The 22,518-nt window shown below is 38.4% G+C and overlaps 2 protein-coding genes across 8 annotated transcripts; one reads left to right on the forward strand and one right to left on the reverse strand.

The window, feature by feature from the left end:
- The first annotated feature begins 1,903 nt into the window (after nucleotides 1-1,903).
- LOC135585291 (uncharacterized) lies at nucleotides 1,904-17,522 on the forward strand. Of its 7 annotated transcripts, none has more exons than XM_018824832.2 (20): nucleotides 1,904-2,040; nucleotides 2,583-2,724; nucleotides 2,830-2,867; nucleotides 3,099-3,241; nucleotides 3,412-3,570; nucleotides 4,322-4,384; nucleotides 4,466-4,555; nucleotides 4,730-5,023; nucleotides 5,198-5,295; nucleotides 7,861-7,896; nucleotides 8,254-8,374; nucleotides 8,464-8,700; nucleotides 11,019-11,114; nucleotides 11,252-11,317; nucleotides 11,528-11,566; nucleotides 11,661-11,795; nucleotides 11,996-12,360; nucleotides 15,222-15,315; nucleotides 15,921-16,103; nucleotides 17,037-17,522. In XM_018824832.2, exons 4-20 carry the CDS (start codon nucleotides 3,143-3,145, stop codon nucleotides 17,133-17,135), a joined length of 2,274 nt encoding a protein of 757 aa, XP_018680377.2. In that variant the 5' UTR covers nucleotides 1,904-2,040; nucleotides 2,583-2,724; nucleotides 2,830-2,867; nucleotides 3,099-3,142; the 3' UTR covers nucleotides 17,136-17,522. The 7 variants fall into 7 exon arrangements, with proteins under 7 accessions (XP_018680377.2, XP_064962134.1, XP_064962133.1 ...); XM_065106062.1 differs by having other exon boundaries at nucleotides 3,116-3,241; XM_065106061.1 differs by lacking the exon at nucleotides 2,583-2,724 and having other exon boundaries at nucleotides 1,922-2,040; nucleotides 3,116-3,241.
- A 227-nt stretch (nucleotides 17,523-17,749) lies between these two features.
- On the reverse strand, nucleotides 17,750-22,085 carry LOC103982861 (G-type lectin S-receptor-like serine/threonine-protein kinase B120). Its single transcript, XM_018824827.2, has 7 exons — nucleotides 20,712-22,085; nucleotides 19,653-19,772; nucleotides 19,342-19,550; nucleotides 19,047-19,257; nucleotides 18,719-18,956; nucleotides 18,492-18,642; nucleotides 17,750-18,386 (listed from the first exon to the last, which is right to left on the reverse strand). The coding sequence occupies exons 1-7, from the start codon at nucleotides 22,036-22,038 to the stop codon at nucleotides 18,075-18,077; spliced, it is 2,568 nt and encodes an 855-aa protein (XP_018680372.2). The 5' UTR covers nucleotides 22,039-22,085; the 3' UTR covers nucleotides 17,750-18,074.
- Nucleotides 22,086-22,518: the final 433 nt, after the last annotated feature.

Raw genomic sequence — 22,518 nt, forward strand, 5'->3', positions numbered from 1 at the left:
TATAGGAGTTCAAAGTTGGTGACTTAATACTTCAACTAGCATTATTTCAATTCTTTAAAAATATACAAGGGATTGATGCAAAAATATGAAGAATCATATTCAATTATCAACTGGGTAGACAATGTCTCGTACAAATTGCAATTGTCGGCATAGCTCAAAATTCACAATGTATTTCATGCATGAGCAATTTAAAAGACTATTACTCAGATCCACGGGATGCTTTCCAAGGTATTTCAAATCGACTACCTCCCATTAGAGCCTTCTATAAAAAGTAAGTTACAACCATTTTAACGGATCACAAAATAAATATACCCAACAAAGTAGAGCAGATCGAGTATTTGGTGAAGTAGCGAAAGCTTCCCTAGACAAAAGTCATTTAAGAGCCTAAATATACCTTGTGATACAAAGAAGCAGTTATCAAAGCATACCAAGTATTGATGAGGACATCGATAATTAAGTGGGAGAGAATATCACAAACGGTATACACCCACCACACCTTCGTTAATGGACTGTTCATTGCTTTTATTTACTTATACATATATTTGGCTGCATATTTTAGCTTTATTTTTGTATATTTTTGCTTGAAAACTATGAGTAGGAATAATTTGTATGACTATAAAGTGACCACTTACTAGAATGGGTAAAACTATCATAGAATAACATAGTTTTTATATGTCATGGCTTATTTTCTACTAGCTATAATGCTGTGCGAAACGTCAGCTATCTCTGCCTCTAAAATCATCCAAGTGGCACAAGATTGACTAAGGGTTTGGGGTAGTGTGTGGTGTTGATTAGATTTCACAAGTTTGCAGGTAAAGCTTACGGGGACTTGTCAATGTGCTTAATATTTGGTGAGCAATCTTTTGTGGACATACGATTGTTTATTTGTCTTATAAAGTTCTTATTTTTCTCTTTACTCTCTTTTTTCTCTTACATACCAAGTGTTTATCGAGTTACTTATAAAGTTACCTTTTTTGCGAGGGTGTCTTGTTGGTCACTTATTTTTTAAACTAATTAATTTACTATTTTACAAGTTAGGACCTCAGCAAGGTTACAATTATGCTGACTCTTTGCATACCAAGTGTAATTTTAGCTTAGTCCATGATAATATGAATAACTCTTCGATGCTATGTGAATGATATATGGCTAACACCTTGGTATCGAATGACCAAATTGAACCAACTAGTATCATATCTTAGATTCGATGCATCATAACCCTATGATTGTAATTGAGCTCAAGAGTAGTGCACAACTATAAAAGGATTCCGCTTTTATAGTCCTTAAAAGCTATCCATAATTATCATTGATCATGAAACTAATAGTCCTTAAAGATTAAAATTTAAACTAACACCTACCAACTTAACACTATTCAAAATATTAATACAAGACATGGTTAAAAATTAAAAGAATAAGGTTAAACCCATATCAGAGCTTAAGTTTCAAGGTTGAATATGTGTCCAAACAAACTTTAGACTCATTGTTACTGAATTTCGAACCAATCTCATCAAATTTAAAATTTATAAATATATTAAACATGAATGACTCAAAATACATTTGATATCGAATTATATTAAGCATGTTGAGTTAAAACCATCATTAAGCACAAGCCAGTTGAGTTTTATTTTTATTTTTATTCCTTTTCTTTTACATAAACTTATTTTTATCTATTATGAGTTGATCCTAAATGCATGATGTACGAGATACTATTAAAATTCATAAATATATTAACATTTTTCCTAATGGCGCAATATCTTAATAATACGTTTTCTAAATATAGTGGAGTGGAGTCTGGACTACTAGTCCTTGCGGGCTCTCTCATAGAGCCCATCAACGTGTCACCATATTGGGCAAAACTCCGGCCCGAGGACGCCTCTTTCATTTCTATGTTATTATTATTATTTTTGTTATTGTCGGTATAATCTCAGTTTGTTTTTATTGCCGTTGTTTCTCCTGTTTCTGGAGGCGACCGCGATCGTTAGACGGGCAGCAGCAGGAAGAGGCAGAGATCGATCGGTCCATCCAGTACATCTCCTGCCACAGGTACGCACGCCTCTCTCTCTCTCTCTCCCGCTGCGGAGCCGCCCTCGCTTCCGAACGGCTTCCGTTTCCGCCTGCCCTCGGACGGTTTGCTGACGATCGCGATCGCCCCCGTTCTCAGTGGGGGCTGAAAGGGGGCAGCAACCGTAGGCGGTCCCCCGCGTCCATGGCTACGGCCGCCGTGATGCCCCGATGATCGCACCGTGGTCCAAATACGCCTTTTGATGCCATTGCTTCTCGTGATCGTCATTATGCCCCGGAATTCTGATTCTTAGTGCGTCGTAGTTCAGTCCAAAAAGAACGAATTGTACCCCGACAGAACTACCATGAACCAGTTTTTATGCATTTCTGTGGGAGTTTTCTATGCTTGTTCTTAGATCTAAATAGGTCGAAGAATTGTGGTGGATTTGGTGGGATAAAAGGGTATTATGAGTCGTTCTGCTGCATTTAATGTGGCCTTAGTTTTGTTTCGAATGTTTACCAAATGGCTTGTCCTTTGTATCATAAAATTGTCGTAAAAGAGTATTATGGTTGTGCATTTTCAGAGGAAACTATCAGTGCTGGACTCTGTTGCTCGTTCGATATTTTGAATTGCTAAGTTGAGATATTGAGACTAAGATGTTAACATGATATGTTATATGTGCTCCTTGACATCTGCAAATGATGCTGGTTGACATATATAACTTTGTAAGTCTATATATAAATTGTGAATCTCTATTTTTGTTAAGGAAGTGTCTTGATTGTACTGTTAGAATGCTCTCACTCCACTGCAACTCTTTTATTTGTTTGTAGACACAAGCCCCTGTGGAGCTTCCTACTGATGGTGTTAGGTAATTTGATTCCGTGTGTTAAATTCCTGGATTTCGAGATAGTTCTTTTACTTTTCTAGAAGATTCAGAATTCTGAAATTTATTGCCTTGACTTGTTTATATCTGATTTGTTAACTGTCTGTGCTACACTGTCTTTTTTTTATTTACATCTTTGATCATTACCGATTGTTTTATAAAGTTCTATGTCTGATTTGTTAAAAAAGCTATTTCAAATGATAACAAATTTTATAGTGGCCTTTTGATTATAGGGACAATCTGTTACAAGCAAGCTTGGAATGCATCGTGTGACAAGTTCCAATAACACATCTGGTTCAACACGTCATCGGAAAGAGAAACGCTTAACATATGTGCTGAATGATGTAGATGACAAAAGGGTCTCTTTGTTTCTGTTCTTATATTCATTTAACTATTTATTGCTTTTATGATGATTGATGAATATGTTTTTTTTTTTTTTTTAATTTGAGATTTATTTTGGCATAGCACATGTTGTCTTGTTTAAATTATTCTATCTATTTTTTTAAAAAATTATCCTTGCTATTTGCAGCATTGTGCAGGCATTAATTGTCTGTCTGTTTTAAAGTCTGCACCACCCAATGGCTGTGATTATCTTTTCACTGGGAGCCGAGATGGGACAATAAAAAGATGGGCTTTAAACAATACTGAAGCTAGCTACTCAGCGACATTTGAATCTCATGTTGATTGGGTATTGTCATGAATACTTCAATACTTTCATTTCCCGCAAGTTGCATATATGGAAGTCACAAATTACTTAAAGTTTTCTACCAAGATCACTAACTTAAAATTTCTTGTTTCTCACAAATTGCTTATTTGGAAGTCAAGTTCTTTAAGTGTTGTCTTATAAAAACAAATGTTCCAAGTCAAATGGCACATCGTTTGCTGGTTAAGAAAGAGAAAGCATATTGCAGTTCACATTTCTGAAAAAAAAAATGTTGACATGCTGATCCATTAAATATTCCATGCATTCCGTGTTAATAGAACTATTATTCAACGCTTTTGGTTGGTAATAAATTTATTGCTACATTTATATGATGGAAGGGGATCTATGTCTGTAACATGTTACTGATTGCAGTCTTAGCCTCAAAAATTTGTGCCTTTAGTGTCTCCATTTACAATTATTTCCATGTCTTGGATTAATCAATTTATTTATCAGGAAAGTTCTTTTTATTGAATGGTAGTGGTAGCAGTCACTAATTTGCATATCTGAGGGGACATTTCTTTTCAATTTTCTTCATGTATGTTCAAATTATAGTTGTGGAACCTAGAATCATATTTGTGTAATTTATATTCTACTTTTAAATTTATCTTTGGTTGGCTGCTGATATACTTTTTTAATTTGTTTGAATTTTGGCACTAAATTCTGACATCTTCATACAGCAAGAAATTGTGCCTTCATACATCTTTGTGTTACCTGAACTTCCTCCCTTGTTATGCAGGTCAATGATGCAGTTCTGGCTGGTAACACGCTTGTTTCCTGCTCTTCAGACGCCACCGTTAAGGTTCTTCACTTCTAGTAGATTCTTGCTTGCTTTATGACTAGTGGAGTTTATCATCTTTGCTTGGCTTTTTTTTTTTCTCAGACGTGGAATTCCTTGTCTGATGGTGCTTGCACTAGAACACTCCGGCAACATTCTGATTATGTTACTTGTCTCGCTGCTGCTGAGAAAAATGTAATTAGTAATACATACTTTTTTGGGTTAATGAAACAAATGACTTACTTTTTGAACATTGGCTTTATGCAGTATGCCTTCTTTTGTTATATATTTTTTGAATGCAAACATATTCTCGTTCTGATCTACCACTTATCTTAATGTTTATAATCTTTTTAACATCATGTATATTAGAGCAACATTGTTGCCTCGGGGGGACTAGGTGGTGAGGTTTTCATATGGGACGTTGATGCAGCTCTTTCACCGATTGCTAAGCCTGTTGACACAACTGAAGATAAGATTTCCAATGGAAATGATGGGCATCCATTGTCAAGTTTGTGCTGTAGCAATGCAGACAATAACATGTCAATTCACAACTCTCAATCCCATGGGTACAGTCCCATTCCTGCAAAGGGCCATAAAGAGTCAGTTTATGCTCTAGCAATGAATGATAGTGGGACCCTGCTTGTATCTGGTGGAACTGAAAAGGTGACCTTAAATTCCTATAATATTTTATCATCCTTCACCTGTTAATTACATAAAGTATGTCTTCTGTACCCAATTCTGTAACAAATACTGCCACTATGTTCCATATGTGATGTTTAAATTCGGTTTTAGCAAATTCAGCTGAATATTTTAGTTGGTTTTATTGTTTCAACATAGGTTGTACGTGTTTGGGATCCAAGAACTGGTTCAAAAAAGATGAAACTAAAAGGTCACACTGACAACATCAGGGCTTTGCTTCTTGATTCTACTGGCAGGTTAGTGTGTGAAATTCCTGTCTGCCTTGACTGCTTTTACTGGCTCTACAACAAAATAGTATGCATCATTTATTTCATTTTGTTCCTGAACATATAAGTTGATCAGATGTCTCATTCCATGTTAGCCATCAGAGAAATCCCTGCAGGTTGTCTGATGGTTCACCAGTAATCTTTCAGACATAGCCATAGTTGTTCTGTAATATCCATCTGTTGTCATGATATAAACATAGTTATTAAGAAATTTCTTGAAATTAAAAATATCTGATGCTTCAAGAAAGGCAACGATAGATTTGAATGGAGCAGGTTAGAGCAAAACAGTGTTGATGCAACTGTACAATTTCTTACAGTTTTTGTTAAATATACTTAGTATCTCTTTTACAATTAAAGGTTCTTTAATGCAACTGATAGTTATGAAGAATGATTGTTCTTGCACGAATCAGAATCTAGGATATGCTAGGCAGACTTGAGTTGTAAGCCTTGTTCCATGATAGAAAACATATGGAATATAAAGCAATAGTTAAAGGCAAACAAAATGAATTAGGAACTTAGAGATGATCTCAATGAATACATCCAACACGAAAAAGATGATCCATCTCTTTAAATGCTATTTCTTTGCATTCTTATATGTTTATAAATTTGGCAACAAATTAGATAGATAGGCATTCCCTGACTTCTCATTAGCATATACGCGGAGATATTGAGGAAATGGCCTTTGGGGATGGAATTGTCTGAAAAAATGACAATAGTTGAAGTTGTCTAGTAGGTGTTTCAGAATGTAGTAACATGGCGCATATGTTGAAGAGATCATCTGGAGTGTCCTTTGGTGGATAAATGCATTCTTTGCTGTACAAGTTACCCTCTGAATTGTGGAAGCAAATAAAAATGTAATAAATAGTAGCCACCAAGATCCTAGCAAGGACTTCAAGAAATGGCTATTACATCCATGTGGCACTTAGGACTGGACGAACTGTTTAGCTTGAAGAATGATCTCATGCTAAATAAATGAAATAAATCTTGTCAGCATTACATTTCACTGCTTCCATAAAGCTCTTGGTTCTGAGCTCGTCTATCTTCTTCTCTCCATAACTTGTGATTTTTCATCTTGTTTAATCCTGATTGAGAAAACAAATAATGGAGAATTCATTCCTAGAAAATTAATTTCAAGAGTTGGTATTCTGATAGGACTGGACCTACTTTGAAAGCCAAAATTCTTCAGCCATAACTGTCTATGGCCAGACTCTACTTGCAGCACCAAGAATGATGAAGAATCTTTTTGGTAAATTACACATTGGAACACCTTGCACAAAAATTGCTGTTCGTAGTGAAGATTCTTTGAAATAGATTAATTGATTGGAGCTCTCCTGGCCACCTGCACCTTTTGTTAATTTTTTGAAATCTGTTTGTATCTGTAAGATCTCAGTTTCATGTTTGCTAACACGGTATTTAATCATAACTTGCTAAAATTGTTTCGGCTAAATGAAATAAGCTTCTTTCTGCCCTTGGCCTATCTCTTTCTTGTAGACAACAATCATGTGTAAACTTAATTTCATTCTAGTCGCTTGTGATCTTATTCAAGGATTTTATAAATGCTGTTGCATCGACACAAGTATGCATTAAGTTGAAAGGGAAAAGAGGGGGAACATCGAGAAGAAAGAGAGAGACAAGAGAGATGGAAATTTACCTGTTCTGATTCTAATGAGGTTGTCCTTAGCTGTTATATTTTGGTTGAGTTGGAAGAAGATAGCACTTATAGGATATTGGCTATGCCATTGAATTGAAACCCAAAAAGAAAGGAAATTATGTTTACACTAGATTGGCTAAAGCTTACAGTAACTTGCACACAAAAGAAAGAGAAATTAAACCTTGTGATAAATGCTGCCCAAGATCAGACTTTTCATTCACACTATATTGGCTAAACCTTATAGTAACATGCACACAAAAGAGAAACAAAAATCCAACCTTGTGAACAAATGCTCCATGATATCATCATTTTCAGGCTTGGAACAGTACATGCTGTCCAATGCCGGTTAGGAACGGTTGAAGGGAAAATCTTTGCTCTTGTTACAAAATCCTATACCACAATGCATAACTAAGAAGCATTATGTGACTATGTTTGACTGGCTAGCTAATCTTTCTAACAATGGACTTGAAGGGGGTGCTCTTGCTGTGATGTTAATCTTTGTTGACATGTTACATGCATATCTTTGGTCATCCTAGCTTTGCCTTGTCATTCTTATTTTAGCTAGCCCTTCTCCACCCTAGCATTATTTTGTTTCAAAACATGGTTTATTTGATTTGGTAATTTTATCACTTCGTACTCCATAGTCTGCTGAATAGCCACCTTAGCATGTATCTTGATGCTCATTGTTTACTTATCAGCCTGGCACCTCCACTTTATAGTTAGTCAACGACTCAACATCATATCGAAATGCCTTGACTGCCTTAATGACACCTTTATGCCTACTTTTGAATTAACTTTCTAATCTGTAATATATGTCATTATGTTGTTGGTATAGATACATGCTATTTACTACATTCAAATTGAAACTTGATTATCTTCTGCAGGCTTTGCTTATCAGGTTCATCTGATTCAATGATTCGGTATGAAATACTATAATCTTTTTATATCTCTTGTTAATAGGTAAAGTTTTTGTTGTCTCCTAAGGGAAATGAGCTGTTCTTTTTTTGTTTATTTTATTAAAAAGGATTGTCAGAGACTCAGATATCATTTGTTGTTGTAATTGTTTATGTGCCAAATTCCATGTACATCAAATAATTTAGGTAGAATTAAGTCTTATGGAAAAAATTATCATTTTCTTTTTCTATATGATACTGAAAGTTACTTGATTGACATAACTTTTTAGCTTAGCATAACATAACTGAATCTGGAACTTTATGGATTAATGTCATTTGTGAAACTTCTAAGCATGCTTAGTTGAGGTGCTCTGTCTTGTGTAGCCTATGGGATCTTGGTCAACAGCGCTGTGTACACTGTTATGCTGTTCATACAGATTCAGTCTGGGCACTTGCCAGCACCCCAACATTCACACATGTTTATAGTGGTGGTAGAGACCTATCTGTAAGTATGACAGCTCCCTTATCTTCTTAAGGTTTAAAACTGATCACTGTCTGATGTGTACCATCTCTACATGAATATGGATATATTAGTTGTACCTGACAGACTTGTCAACAAGAGAGAGCATTTTGCTTTGCACAAAAGAGGATCCAATTTTACAAATGGCCTTACAAGACGATAGTATATGGATAGCAACAACAAATTCCTCTGTAGACAGGTTTCCAGCTGAAGTACATAATCCTCAGAAGATTTTTCAAAGAGGCGGTTCATTCATAGCAGGAAATTTGTCATTTACAAGGGCAAGAGCTTCTTTAGAAGGATCTGCTCCTGTAAGTCATAGCATGCAGTAGTGTGAGACATTATGTTAAATGAAAAATAAGTTACCTGTTTTTGGCTGCTTGCTTACTGTTGGATATCTTAGGTTGAACTTTATATTATTAGTTTACAAGTTCAAACTGTCAAGTTCAGCAGTTCCTCCTGCACCCTTTGTCTACACCTTAGAAGAGCTGCCTCTGCTTTCTTCATTTCCTCAGAAGAGTTGTGAACATGAGGGTTTGTTTCCTTTTTTGGTGAAGTAAACACAAAGATTTGCTTTTGAAATTCATGATTCATGCTAATAGACTGGGGCAGGGGTTTAAGAGAAACTGTTCTGGAGATTCAAAATGGCTTATTTACTGAAATGAGTGGTATACTATGCTTATTTGCTTAGTTCCCATTGTAATTGCTTTGGACCCTGGATTGTACCCAATCATGTTATGCTGACTGATAAATTGTAGTAAGTTGAGTTTGAGGTATACTGCCTAATGAACCTGGTAGAGGGAGCTCTACATCCTGGTTCTCACTCGGAACATTATGGGTGGTATACTGGAAATTAAAATTCCTTGTCTTGGACCTTTTCACTTAAAGAATGGATGCCCATTCTGTCTTCTTCTCTGAACTTCTAAAGCCATTTTGTGATCTTGGAATGAAGATTCAACTCCGGGGAATGATGCCAAAGGAGATTTGGAGACTAAATCTCTTGTTTCAGCTTTGTTTTTATTTTTCTAAAATTTTATTGAGCTATGTGGTTCATCATTTCAACTTGAGAAGACAATGCTAAAAAAGATAGAATTTGGAACTACATCACTTGTTTTAAGCTTCATTTCTTTTTTTTCAATTTCCTTTGGTTCATCTTTTTTAACTTGTTGTTTCCTTTTACTGATCCTGAAGTATCTGATGTTATATTTGGAGGCTCAAGATTTCATAAATTGAATAATTTTTTCGTATTCATATTTACCCATCTTATGGATTATTCCTTAAATAAATGTTCAAAAATTTATGCAGTTTTTTGATACTTCAATCTAGACCATGAAATTATGTGAAACTTGTGCCTGGATCTTGACATTGCTCTACTTTTTGATTAGATGTTATTCATTTTAGTGATTTAAAAAGGCGCTCGGGCGCTTGCCTAGGCACTCGGGCGAGGCGAGGCGAGGCTTGAGCGCCTCGCTAATCTCCCAGGCGACGCGCTTCAAACAGGCACCGCTTAGGCGCTCGCCCGAGCCCAGGCGCTAGGCACTTTGGGCGAGCGCCTGGGTTAACCAAGGCGACCGAACCAGGATTTTAGGTCTGGTTTGGTCTATGATGGTTAGTTGGTTCAATCGAACCAACTAAAACTCATATAAGTGACAACCGAACCCTAACCCTCACCGTTGCCGATCCCGATCCCACTGCTCATCGCTATCGCTGCTCGCAAACGCTGCCGTTGTTGCCGCTCGCGCCTCCCGCTGCTCGCTGCTCCTGCTCCCGCTCCCGCTCCTCGCCGCTGTCGCCGCTCCCGCTCCTGCTCCCGCTGTCGTTGCTCGCAAACGCTGCCGCTATCGCTGCTCGCGCCTCCCGCTGCTCACCGCTCCAGCTCCCGCTGCTCGCCGCTGCCGCTTCCTCTTTTCTCAGTCAGCAAGCTCAACACTCCTTTACACTTCCTTTTAACAGTATACGTATACTGTATACTGTTAATATTATTAAGTTTATTTGAAATGATTAATTTTCAATACTGTTAATAGATTAATAATATATTATTTTGATTTTAATACTGTTAATTTTTATTTATTTGAAACTTTTTGTTAATGTGACATTGTGATTTTGTATCTTAGATTTTCTTAATTTAATAGCATATTTTTATTTAAAATTTTAAATAATTATATTTATTAATTATATTATATATTTTTATATTTTAGCGCCTCGCTTCACTCGGGCAAGCGCCTAGCGCCTCGGGTGTTTTTGGACCTTGGCGCCTAGCGCTTTTTAAATCACTGATTCATTTTGATCTTAGTGCTTATATCTAAGCCACTGTTCTCATTTATGTAATCTCTAATCATTGATTTTTGGGGTTTATGTCTAGGTTTTGAATTCATGGAACTGTAATGAAATCTGCTACAATTTAAAGTTCAAATGATTCTAAATTTCATCAATGAAGTCATTATATTTATTATGTCAGACTTTAGGTGAAATATGTTTTTTTCAGCTTAAGATGCATTGAAATATCGAGATATTTGTTTTGTAAAATGCATAGTTTATCCCAAAATGATTTGAAGTTTGTTTCTGATTTGCAGATCTGCAAGAATTTTTTTCCTGATTAACATATAGTTAATCACCAATGCTTTTGCAGGTTCCTGTATATAACAAACCATATTTCACTATTCCTGGAAATTTGGGAATTGTACAGCATGAAATCTTAAATAATAGAAGATATGTCTTGACGAAGGTATTATTAGGTTCTATTCCACTTGTATCCTTTATGTTCTCTCTTTGAATGATTTTGGGTGGTTCCAATATCTAGCACTAATTGGTAGTTTCATGGTTTTTTTAGTTGTTAATGACTTTAACATCCCTTTTTAACAGGACACCGCAGGTTCTGTTAAGCTGTGGGAGATTACCAAGGGAGTTGTCATTGAGGATCATGGAAAGGTATTCTTTGTAGCATTGAACAATGTCCCAATAAAAGCTGAAGTGTCATAACAGCTCATTCAACTTGATGACATTGGGTGCTAATGATATCTTATTCATACAATCATACACCTTACGATCATACAATTCCTTAACAGATTATCTCGATTAACTTAAGAAAATATGACCTCTCTTGTAGGTGTAACTTATGACTCCGTAATTCACTTGCAGGTTTCATTTGAGAAGAAGAAAGAAGAGTTGTTTGAAATGGTAACATATCAAGCAGTGCCAATATTGCTAGTATTCCTTTTTAACAAAATTATCTATTTCTACTACATATTTGGAATTTTTTTCTTTTATCCAGGTGAGCATACCTGCATGGTTTACAGCAGATACTCGGCTTGGTTGTTTATCTATCCATTTGGATAGTCCTCAATGTTTCTCCGCTGAGATGTATGCTGTTGACATGAATATACCAGGAGCACAAGATGATGTCAAGGTAAATAATTTTTTTTTTAAAAAAATCCTACTCGGTTGACTTCTATGACTTGAAATCTTAAAAGCAAACATGTCATCAATATTCAATATTTTTTATTTTATATTAAAAATAGGATGACTGTTTGTCTGCCTGGAGAAAAACATATAATCTGGGTGGACTAACATAGGTGATTGTAAAGTATCTGTTACAAAACGATGCAGATTAATCTAGCTCAGGAGACACTTCGTGGCTTGTTGGCCCATTGGATGGCCAAAAGAAGCCAGAGGAAGGGATCACCAATTTCATCTAATGGTGATGTTGCAACTGAGAAGGATGTTTCCATTCGAAATCTTTCTCATTCAAAACTTGAGGTGGATGATGGAGCTGAAAACAGTAAATCTGGCATGCTTCCTTCGTTTGAGTTTTCCACAGTTTCGCCTCCATCAATAATTACAGAAGGTTCACATGGAGGTCCTTGGAGAAAAAAGATTACAGATTTAGATGGTACAGAAGATGAGAAAGATCTTCCTTGGTGGTGTATTAATTGTGTTCTAAATGGACAGTTACCTCAAAGAGAAAATACAAAGTAAAATGTTGCTTTCTTGCATATCTGTTCTTTTCCTTTAAGTTGCAAGCAATAAAAGTCTTTCGATGTATGTTTTGGAGCATTTAAGTTATTTATTTTTTATGCTTAATTTAGTTTCCAAGGAACCTGAACTTGTGAAACAAATTGTCATCTTTAGGAAACTTTATGGAATAGAAAGAAAAGACAAGATTGTTGTTTCAACCCATTCTTTTATTTTTTTTTCTTATTTTATGATCCTTTTTGTCATGCAAGTAGGTATCACTTTATGGAATAAAAAAAGACAAGTTTGTTGTTTCAACTGATTCTTCTATTTTGTCTTATTTTATGATCTTTTTTCTCGTGCAAATAAGTACCAATTTTTTCTTCGAATTATGTGCATTCTGAGTTTACATTGATTAAACAAGAAAATAATGTGCCACAGTATTCAGTGCATACCTGCACCCATTATATGGTATTTTAAGATATATAATCTTGCACACTACTACTAAATAGATTGTTGATCCCATTGCAAGGGAAAGTTACATCACAGAATGAAAAAAGAGAATTTTTAAGCCTTAATGCTCTAGTTGCATTTTCAACATCATGATTAATATAGTTAATAGGATTATGGACTTTAGGTGTTGCTCAACTTCATGATTTTTTAGACTTTAATGGACTTTAGGTGTTGCTCAATCCCTCGTTTCTTGTGATTACAATTTAAGGAAGTGTGTTAATAGGATCTATTTAGTTACATCCAAATGGGAATATTGGGTTAATTCTTCAATTAGAAATGCTCCTTCTTGATGTCCTAATATGTAGAATGAGATAGAAAAATTAATATGGACTCTAGTATGAAGTCAGGCCTGGAAGTATAACTACTATAACTAAGCTTAAAAGATGCAAATTTAAGGTATCACTCAATAATTAGTTAAGCCATAAGTTCATAATGCACGTCTTATTGTGGAGGAGGGGTAACAGCTGTGGAGGGTGATGTTAAGTTTGATAATTTGGTGGCTAAGGTGTCCCTGATGTTTCAAAAGGTAGCAGTATGTCATTTTTCAAGGGAGATGGACTTGCTGGAAGAGGTCAGTCTAGAGCCGGTATAGGTCTCCAAGAAGGAAGGATCCAAGATGAGGAGAGTGGTGTAGGGAAGTTTCACATCCAAAGCCTATTTCCTTAAGCCTAAAAAAATACAAAGAAATGGAATGATAATGGTGATCCATCGGTCATTAGAAGTACTGTGGCAGAGTGCCAGGAGGTTCTTAGCGAATGAATCACAACCAATTTATGAATATCCTCATTTGAAATTATTGAGGTGCCCATTAAAAAGGGGACAAAAAGAAACACTCTACGATTGTTCATTCATGATTGGTTGTCCATTTGTCATTTTTATTAACCTCTGTTAGTTGTAAGGAAAATTTTGGAGTTATTTATGTCAAGGTTTAACTTACCGATCCAAGCCGGTATGCCAGTCGATTGGCGACATGACACGTGGTGCTCCGTACCAGTGTACCAACTACCAACACATGGTATGTTGGTGTGTACCGATGTTTGGATAAGGAAGAAAAATAGATCGAAAAGGAAGGTCCGGTGGAGGAACAAAGGAGGAAAAAGGAGAAAGAAGGAAAAAGAGAAAGAACAAAGAAAAGGAGGAGAAGTGCAACGATACTTGGGAAGCAGCAGCAGCGTCGAAGGGAAGCAGTAGCATCACAGCGGCGAAGAGGTGGTGCTGCTGCAGCATCGCAACAGCGAAGCGGCGAAGTGGTATTGCAGTAGCGAAGCAGTGAAGAGGCAGTGCTGCTGCAACATCGCAGCGGCGAAGCGATGAAGACGCAGCGTCGCTGCAGCATCGCAGTGGCAAATCAGTGAAGAGGTAGCGTCGCTGCAGCAGCAAAGTGGCAAAAAGAGGCAGCACCGCTGCAGCATCACAGCAGTGAAGAGGCGGTGCCACGGCTTCGTACGCAAGAAGAGCCCTAATATGCTTTTTTTTTAATGCTAAAATGGACTGGGGTCCATCATTTTTTATTTTTTTTATTATTTTAATGTAGATTGCCCGAAACGGGGTGGTCTGTATATCGGTCCATGCCCGGACCAGTAATAAAATTTTATGTGCATATTTTCATGATTGACTACATTGCTTCTATAGTAATTAGCTTCATCTCTTTAATTCATAAATTTCTCAAATTCTTGATTTTTTTTGCTTTGTTTTAAATAGTTTTTATTTTACATTTAATTTGCAACAGATTCTACCTGTGACAGATCTCCCTAACAATAAGTCATGTCTTGATCTTTTCCATATATCCACCACCTCCTTGATAATTGGACACATTAGGAATATCTATTTGCTTGTTTTTCTTTATAATAAATTCTTCCATACATTAGGAATGCTAATCTTCTGCTCCATATAAATCTTACAGTTACTCCCGATACATCCTAGGTTTGGGGTGGAAGCATAGTATGCATATTATGAACAATACAACATTTGTTGACACATTGGCAGTTAATGTGGTTTATTTATTATTGATGATACCTATGTGACAAATGTTAGAAGTTTTTGCTGCTACTCTCATATTGTTAAACCTAAATATGTTGTTGCAACTTTGATCTTCTTAGGAGCTGACAAGATTATTCTAAGTTGTAGAAATTTCTTGTGATTGTTTCTCTCTGGAAGCAGTTTAAAGCTAAGTCGCTTTTCAAAAATTGCTTATCCAACTTGGGCTTTTGCTTAATATTACTGGAGTTTATTTTACTAATTAATGTTAGTGGTGTTACTATGTACCTAATAGTTGAGATTGTATTCATATCTTTGTTGCTGTGATGTGGAATTTCTTTGGTTATGTTGATAAGTTGTGACATCAATATTACTTTGTTCTTTACTGTAGATGTAGCTTCTTTTTGCTACCTTGTGAAGGTTCAACTGTGCCAGTCATCACACAGGGGAAATTGAGTGCACCAAGGATATTGAGGATGAACAAAGTAAGAATTAGTTATTTTTTCTTGATAGGTGACCATCATATTTTGTTCTAGCTTTTCATATGTTAGGTTATTGTAATAAAAATGTGGATTAATAGACATAACAAGACAAATAGTCACTAGTTTATTGATCTTTTTTTCTTATTTTTTATCAAGCAAACAATTGATCTAATGGGAATAGATTGGAGAAGTGTTAATTGTACCATATTAAATGTAGGGTCTTGGTTCTTCACAAAATTAATGTTACTGTTTAGTGCGTATAGAAGTTAACCTGTGTTGCATTATGATCGCTTCTTTTTAACATTTATTTATAACATCAAGGTAAATAAAAACAGTAATATTTGTTTATCATCTAATCAAGTTACAATTTTTGATGAGTCAGTGCCAGATGAATAACTTGTGATGTAGCTGTTTTACCTGAAGTCATAATGTTTTAGTGGAAAACTAACTTCAAATATAAAGAAGCATGACTTGGTCTATGTCAAGCTATAATCTTCTCACTTTCTATCTCTTCTTGGCTAGTTTGCCAAGATACAATCAATTAGTTAACATATCCAAAATTTCTTATTTTGGTCTTCATATGTTTGTTTCATCCTCTTGTATTGCAGGTGATTAATTATGTTATGGAGAAGATGGTTCTTGACAAACCATTGGATGGTGGAAGCTCTGATGCCACAATTGTTTTAGGAGTCAGCATGACAAAGACACAAGTTCCATCAAGTGGAGTAAAACAGAGCATGAAGTCATGGCCAAAGCTAATGCCATCTATTGACATCTTGTGTAATAACCAGGCAAGTGCAGCAAAGCTTTCTATGATGAAATTTTTGGTTTTCATTAATTTTTGTACTAGGAGTGAGGCTTATTGGACCTGCAACATGACATGTTGACTTTTACTAATGCTTTTTTCTACATAAAATTGAGTCTCACAGATGCTGTCAACAAAAACATGCATTTACTTTCTTCTTAATATATTTCCATGATCTCTAATATCCTCAGTTTATTCAATTTTTATTATGCAAGTCTGCTACATATGTTTTGACTAAATTTTTGTTCTTGTTTACTTTGTTTAAAATTCTGCTGAGTCGCTGACTCACAAATTGACAGTGCAAAGGCAATAATGTATCTCTAATATCCTCAGTTTACACACCACGGTCATTCATGGAACCTTCAGTTTAGATTTAGCATCTGTAGCTTTGTACTGCTATGGTGATATGTCAACGTACCCATTAAGGACCTTGGAAGTGTAGGACAAACTATATCTGAAAGTGGTTTGCTGGAATGTTATTACAATTGGTAGAATTAGTGGGTTGTGTGTGAAAACCACATACACTGTCGGTTTGGCGAAAGGAGTTGTAGTAGCTAATATCTTAGATGAGTTTAAAATGTTAAAACATGTTGAACCTTCAGACTCAGCCAACAGAGTTGAACAAAAACAAGAATAGCATGCCAACCTAGTGCAAATAATTAAATTTATGCATGTAAAATGTTGTCAAGTTAAAACAAAAGTAAGATAGGAAAGAGGGCACATAAAACCATTTGTTTCCTGGGATTCATGTCTATTTGGCACTGTCAGATGCATTAATTTACAATTTCCTGGATTCACATTTGGTTGGTACTTTCACACAAGGTTATAAGCATCGGTTTAGTATCGATATTGGTCCTTAGGCGGACCAGTTCCAGTGCCACATAATAATTCCCCTTTCTTCTTTGTTTTCCATGTGCAGGTCGTATCTCCGGAAATGAGTTTGGCTACTGTTCGAACATACATATGGAAGAAGCCAGAAGACTTGATCCTCAATTACAAAGTGGTGCAGACTGGATGATGACACAACTCATTATGACAATGGTGAATTCAATTAACATTATTCTACATAGCATAATTGTCACATGATAGCATTTCTTTCTTCACCTTAGACACCATGAGCGGCAGTGTGATATTTTTCTTTGTAGTCAATTCAATTGTGCATGTAGAAATCAGACTAGTCTCTGATTTTGCAGAATGTATAGAATCTGGTAGATTTATTCCTAGGTTACACTTGCTTTTTCTAATTAAGTTGGTTGTCTTTGCCCTGTAAATTTTGTGAGTCAGCTAATTCTTTACTGATTAATATGTGATTTGGCATGGAAGCTTCCTAAGCCACACTAGATGTATGATTTATGAGGGTGAGTCAGTTTAATTATGTGCCATAATAGTTGTGATTTTAGGACTACTTGTTATTATCATCATGTAATTCAATATCTCATGCATTTGGGATTGACATATTATCTTGACAGACCATTAGGCTGGAACTAACATAATTGATTCATCAACCTTTATATATTATCATTTGGAATGTCATATGTTTGCAATCGGTGGTTTCATGTCATGATTAATTCTTTTCTATTTCCATTATATATTAATTCTTTTATATTATAGATCACCTTTAGTCGAAATTACTTATGGTAGACCAATCAAGTTTATATATCATTCTTCCAAGTGTCACAGTTTATACAGAATAATGTATGAGCTTCCCTCACGGAATGGAACAATGCCATCTCATTGATCTTGTACAATCAAGAAATAAAAAGCCACATCAGGAAAACACAAAGCCTCCTCGAGATGTTTGCTTGGAACTCCTCCGGATGATAAATAGATCCTTGGAACTTCCAGTAGAGCTATCACCCGAGCGGCTTCTTGTCAGCGTAAACACCCTATTGGCAACATAAGTCATTGGGGTTCACCCATTGTCGCAAACACCGAGTGTGCATGAAGTCTACAAGCTCTATCTCCCTTGAACCATTGTAATTGTGACGTCGTAGGTGGAGAATGACTCGTACTTGTTGGCAATCTTCGTCTCCGTAACATCTGGGCTTCCCACTGCCACAAACATGGGTTGTCTAGGCATGGGAAGAGGGCCGCTCCCACTCCCCATCATGCGGATGACGGCGTCGATGTCAGGTCGATCGCTCGCTCGATCCTGCACGCACAACAGGGCTATATGCACGCATCTCAGCGCTTGAGAAATCATGGAGGCCGACCGTATCGTCGGATCTATCAGCTCCACCGCTCTGTCCTCGTTCCACATCTGCCACGCCTGCAACAACAAGAAGGCCCAAGGAAACACCTGCGGGTAAGTGAACACGCAAGACGGCGCGAAATCCAAATGCAGCATCGAGATGTGGGTGGGTGTTCAACGTACGTATCCCACGATGTTGACGGCGTTCTCCATCCGATGGAAGCTGCTGTTCCTCCTTGCTGTCAGGATCTCCAACACTAAGATCCCGAAGCTGTAGACGTCGGACCTCACCGAGAAGAGACCTTCCATGGCGTACTCAGGCGACATGTATCCACTGCATCAGTGTCAATTCAAGCTGCACTTAGTCCCAACATCCTCTCACTGCAGCAGTAGATATGCTCGATACTTACAACGTCCCGACGACACGATTCGTGTTGCCTTGGTTTTCGTCGGCTCCGAAGATCCTTGCCATGCCGAAGTCCGATATCTTAGGGTTCATGTTCTCGTCCAACAAGACGTTGCTGGCTTTTAGGTCACGGTGAACGATGCGCAACCTGGAATCCCTGTGAAGATAGAGAAGGCCACGAGCAATCCCTTCGATGATGTTGAAGCGTTTCTTCCAGTCCAGTAGCTCTTTCTTCGATGTATCTGTTGGAATCATCCATCCAAGTCAAACTTCATTTCTTCTTCTCCCTTGGGAAGAGCAAAAAGAGACGGTGCAATCCACAAGTGTCATACCGAAGATGATGGCATCCAAGCTTTTGTTGGGCAGGTACTCGTAGATGAGGATCTTCTCTTCTCCTTGAATGCAGCAGCCGAGCAACTTGACCAGGTTCCTGTGCTGCAGCTTGGCGATCAGTATGACCTCGTTCTTGAACTCCTCCAACCCCTGCCCTGAACTCCTGGAGAGCCTTTTGACAGCCACTTCTTGTCCACCAGGCAGCGTTCCCTTCACAAGCATCAATAATACCATCATCCATGTTTAGATGCCATGCTGCAGCGTGACTCATTCTCCGTGCATGCCAACTCTTACCTTGTAAACATGGCCAAAACCTCCTTCGCCGAGCTTATTTGAGTCGCTGAAGTAACCGGTGGCAGTCGCTATGCAGTCAAACGTGAACAGTGGCTCAGAAGCTTTTCCTTCTTGCGTTTCTTCTCCGTAGATGCTCGAGAATTCCGATACTACTTCTCCACTTGGATGCAATACTGTGTTCTCTTGCTGCCTTTTCTTCTTCCAGGAAACTACATAGCACATATTACACATCAGTAAGCAAGTGAAAATACGATGATATCTTCATAAATCAAAGCATCATAAGAACCATATAAATATATCCTTCACCTCACCTTTTGCTCTTGAACCGTACTTCCACCACAAGAAGAAACATATGATGATGGCAAGCAGTAACCCCAGTGCACATCCTACCGCCACTATCACCCTCAACTTGGTCTTGTCGCTTGCAGCATCTGTTGCCCAAAAGACAAAAGACAAGACAAGAAGAAGAATATGATTACCATTGGAATCATGTGCAATAGGAAAAGGTCTTCAGCTAAGACAGCATGGTCCAACCAGCTTTCTTCGACTTCAAGCGAGCCGAGTAGGTCGAACTATGACAACTTGGTGAAGGTATGTCCTATCTTATCCAAATCAGGGATTAGTCCAAAGAACATGACAAAACCCTTTGGTGTTTCCCTGAATCATGTCTGATAAACGAGCTTTGAATAAACCACAATAGATTACAGATAAACATGAATGAAGTATAAGAATCCAAAATATTCGAGCAAAGTTTGGGGAAGAGGACCATGAAGAGTAAAGAAAGAAGGATGTATTGCTTTCCACTGCTGGTGGGGGACAACATCGAAAAAAGCAGTCACACCTTCTTTATTGTGGGTGGGATAGGCTTTAGCTTAAAGTGCACCAAGCTTGTGCAAGTGGGTGGGCTTGATGATGTGGAAGGCATGACTGAATGGTGTGCAGGTCATCCAGCACGGCTAACAACAGGCATGGAAAGGGCACACGATAATTGTATTAGCCTTTCCTTTCGACTGGCATGTTTGGCTTTAATGGAGTGATAGTGATGTATGGCATTTCTTATTCCTTGTAGTAGTTAAATGGTTGGTGTACCTGCTACATGTAATCTATCACCTTAATTCAAGATAAGAATAAACAATTATTACAATATTATCTTCATTGATATTGTATATACTTTTCTTAATGTCCTATCACATCGAGAATCGTCAGCTTAAATAAATTTATAAGGTTACATGAGTCTATTATAATTGATATTTTTTTGTATTTTAATGGTGGTTATTAGATGGATCATATTTGATCTATGCGAAAACCATGAAATAAATCTACAGAAAAATATGATCCAATTAATCGTCCTCAGACTCGAAAATACTTACCAAGATCAGACGCCGCGAGCTTGACATGGAGATCATAGCCGTCCTGAGGAAACTCGAACTGGTAGATGTCGATGAGATCATGCCCCCATAACAAGCATCCTATGTCGGAAGCAGCGTAAGCGTAGGCCCTGCAAGAACAGTTGCTCGAGCAAGCTTCTTGGCACCCCGATTCGCTTCCGATCGTGGAAGCCCAGTCTGAATGGTCCGGCAGCTTCGCCCCCGGCAGCGTGAAGAATCCATCTTCATTGCTGCTGCTGTTTAGCTGGCAAAGTAATGGAGTCTTTCTCGCGCACCCACTGGTCCAGTTACCGTCGCTCCACTCCGTGCTTGACCGCGGCTCGAACCCTTGCAGGCAGCTACACGTCGTCGTCGTCCCGTCGTCGCTGCACGTCCCGTAAACCCCGCACATGCCGTAGACCTCGCACTGGTTGATGGGCTGCCCCCACACGATCTCCCACTGCCTCGTCTCCTGCACCTGCATGAACGTCCTCTCCATGCCGTCCCACTCCATGACGAACCTCACCAGGGAAGCGTTGTGCGGAGTGTACGTGTAGTAGGCGATCCCTTGGCTCTCATCGGTTTCGTAGTCGAAGCCGTAGATGTAGAGCGACCTCATCACCGTGCCTATGAACCTGTGCCCGTTCCATTGCCCCGATCTCCACCGTGGCACCCCTCGGTCCCATATGAAGATCTGCGCCGATCCATTGGGGTCGAGGCCCAACGTGTAGTTCCCTGCCGATGGATCCTCGGGGCTCTTCCACGACGTGAAGAGCAGCGCCTTGCCCGTCGTCGTGTTGAGACTCAACTTCATGCCAGGGAGGAACGTGTGGGTCGGGTGATCGAAGCTCTGCCACAGCGTTCCTCCTCCGCCGTCTTGGAGAACAAGGTTGCCGGTGTCCAAGAGCTGTAGGGTGGTGGAGCTGTTGCTGGGCGCCGCCGACGAGTTGGTAGACCAAACAGAGCCTCCTGCTCCATCGAGCACCACCAGATCTCCGTCGCTCGTGACCATCAGACGGCCGCCGGAGCCCGTGATGGGAGCCTCCCGGTTGGCCACCCAGACCACGGTTTGGGTGGCCGAGATGCTCGAGTGGTACAAGATGCCGACGTAGCGACCATGGCTGGAGTTCCCGGGGCTGAAGAATCGCAGCTCGAAGACGTTCCCGGCTGACACCAAGGTCTGCCCATCTGTGATGGATTGGCCCTGGGTCAAGGTGTCCTTGGCATGAGCGAAGAAACAGAAGGAAGAGATGAGGAAGAAGAAGAAGAAGAAGAAGACGAAACAAGAGAGGAAGGTAAGTCTTCCGGATACGTAGCAAGCCGCAGCCATTTTTTGTTGAGCTTGCTTGCTCGAAGAAAGCCTTAAGCCTTTGCCTTGGATCTAAAAGATTATATTAGGCTCAACACTATACTAATCAAACGTAAACGAGGAAGCGTTGACCACATTAAATCCGTGTCGAGCTGCTCTGAAGCAGCATGTGTCGTTGTTTGACCGCGGGATCTGCTATAGGCAACCCACGTTTGGTTGACCGGTCAAAGTCCAAAAGCAATGGCGAAGACGCATTGGCTCTTGTTCGGCTGCTGGCGGCGGCCTCTCCGACCAATCCCTTACGACCTATCGATGTCTGAAGACATCATTCAAGACGAGGCAACAAGAAAATTCATCGCCTCCCACTGAAAATTCATGCTTCATAAAAAGAAAGATGTAGTAGTTGTAGACTCCAATCCCGAGGAGAATTAAAAATATTTAATTAGAGTAGATGAATTTGTTACGTACATATAATATTAAAATTATTAATTAGAAAGCCTT

Source organism: Musa acuminata, chromosome BXJ2-4 (assembly GCF_036884655.1).
Source record: "Musa acuminata AAA Group cultivar baxijiao chromosome BXJ2-4, Cavendish_Baxijiao_AAA, whole genome shotgun sequence".
Lineage (NCBI taxonomy): Eukaryota > Viridiplantae > Streptophyta > Magnoliopsida > Zingiberales > Musaceae > Musa > Musa acuminata.

What these genes read in the sequence shown, in the direction of transcription:
- LOC135585291 (XM_018824832.2), top strand. Translation starts at nt 3,143, where the DNA reads ATGCATCGTGTGACAAGTTCCAATAACACATCTGGTTCAACACGTCAT. An exon ending in TATCTGGTGGAACTGAAAAG is followed by an intron (nt 5,024 to 5,197) that starts GTGACCTTAAAT and finishes GTTTCAACATAG; the next exon opens with GTTGTACGTGTTTGGGATCC. An exon ending in CTTTAGAAGGATCTGCTCCT is followed by an intron (nt 8,701 to 11,018) that starts GTAAGTCATAGC and finishes ATGCTTTTGCAG; the next exon opens with GTTCCTGTATATAACAAACC.
- LOC103982861 (XM_018824827.2), bottom strand. Translation starts at nt 22,038, where the DNA reads ATGGCTGCGGCTTGCTACGTATCCGGAAGACTTACCTTCCTCTCTTGT. An exon ending in CTTGGATGCCATCATCTTCG is followed by an intron (nt 18,957 to 19,046) that starts GTATGACACTTG and finishes TGATTCCAACAG; the next exon opens with ATACATCGAAGAAAGAGCTA. An exon ending in CCGTCAACATCGTGGGATAC is followed by an intron (nt 18,387 to 18,491) that starts GTACGTTGAACA and finishes TTGTTGTTGCAG; the next exon opens with GCGTGGCAGATGTGGAACGA.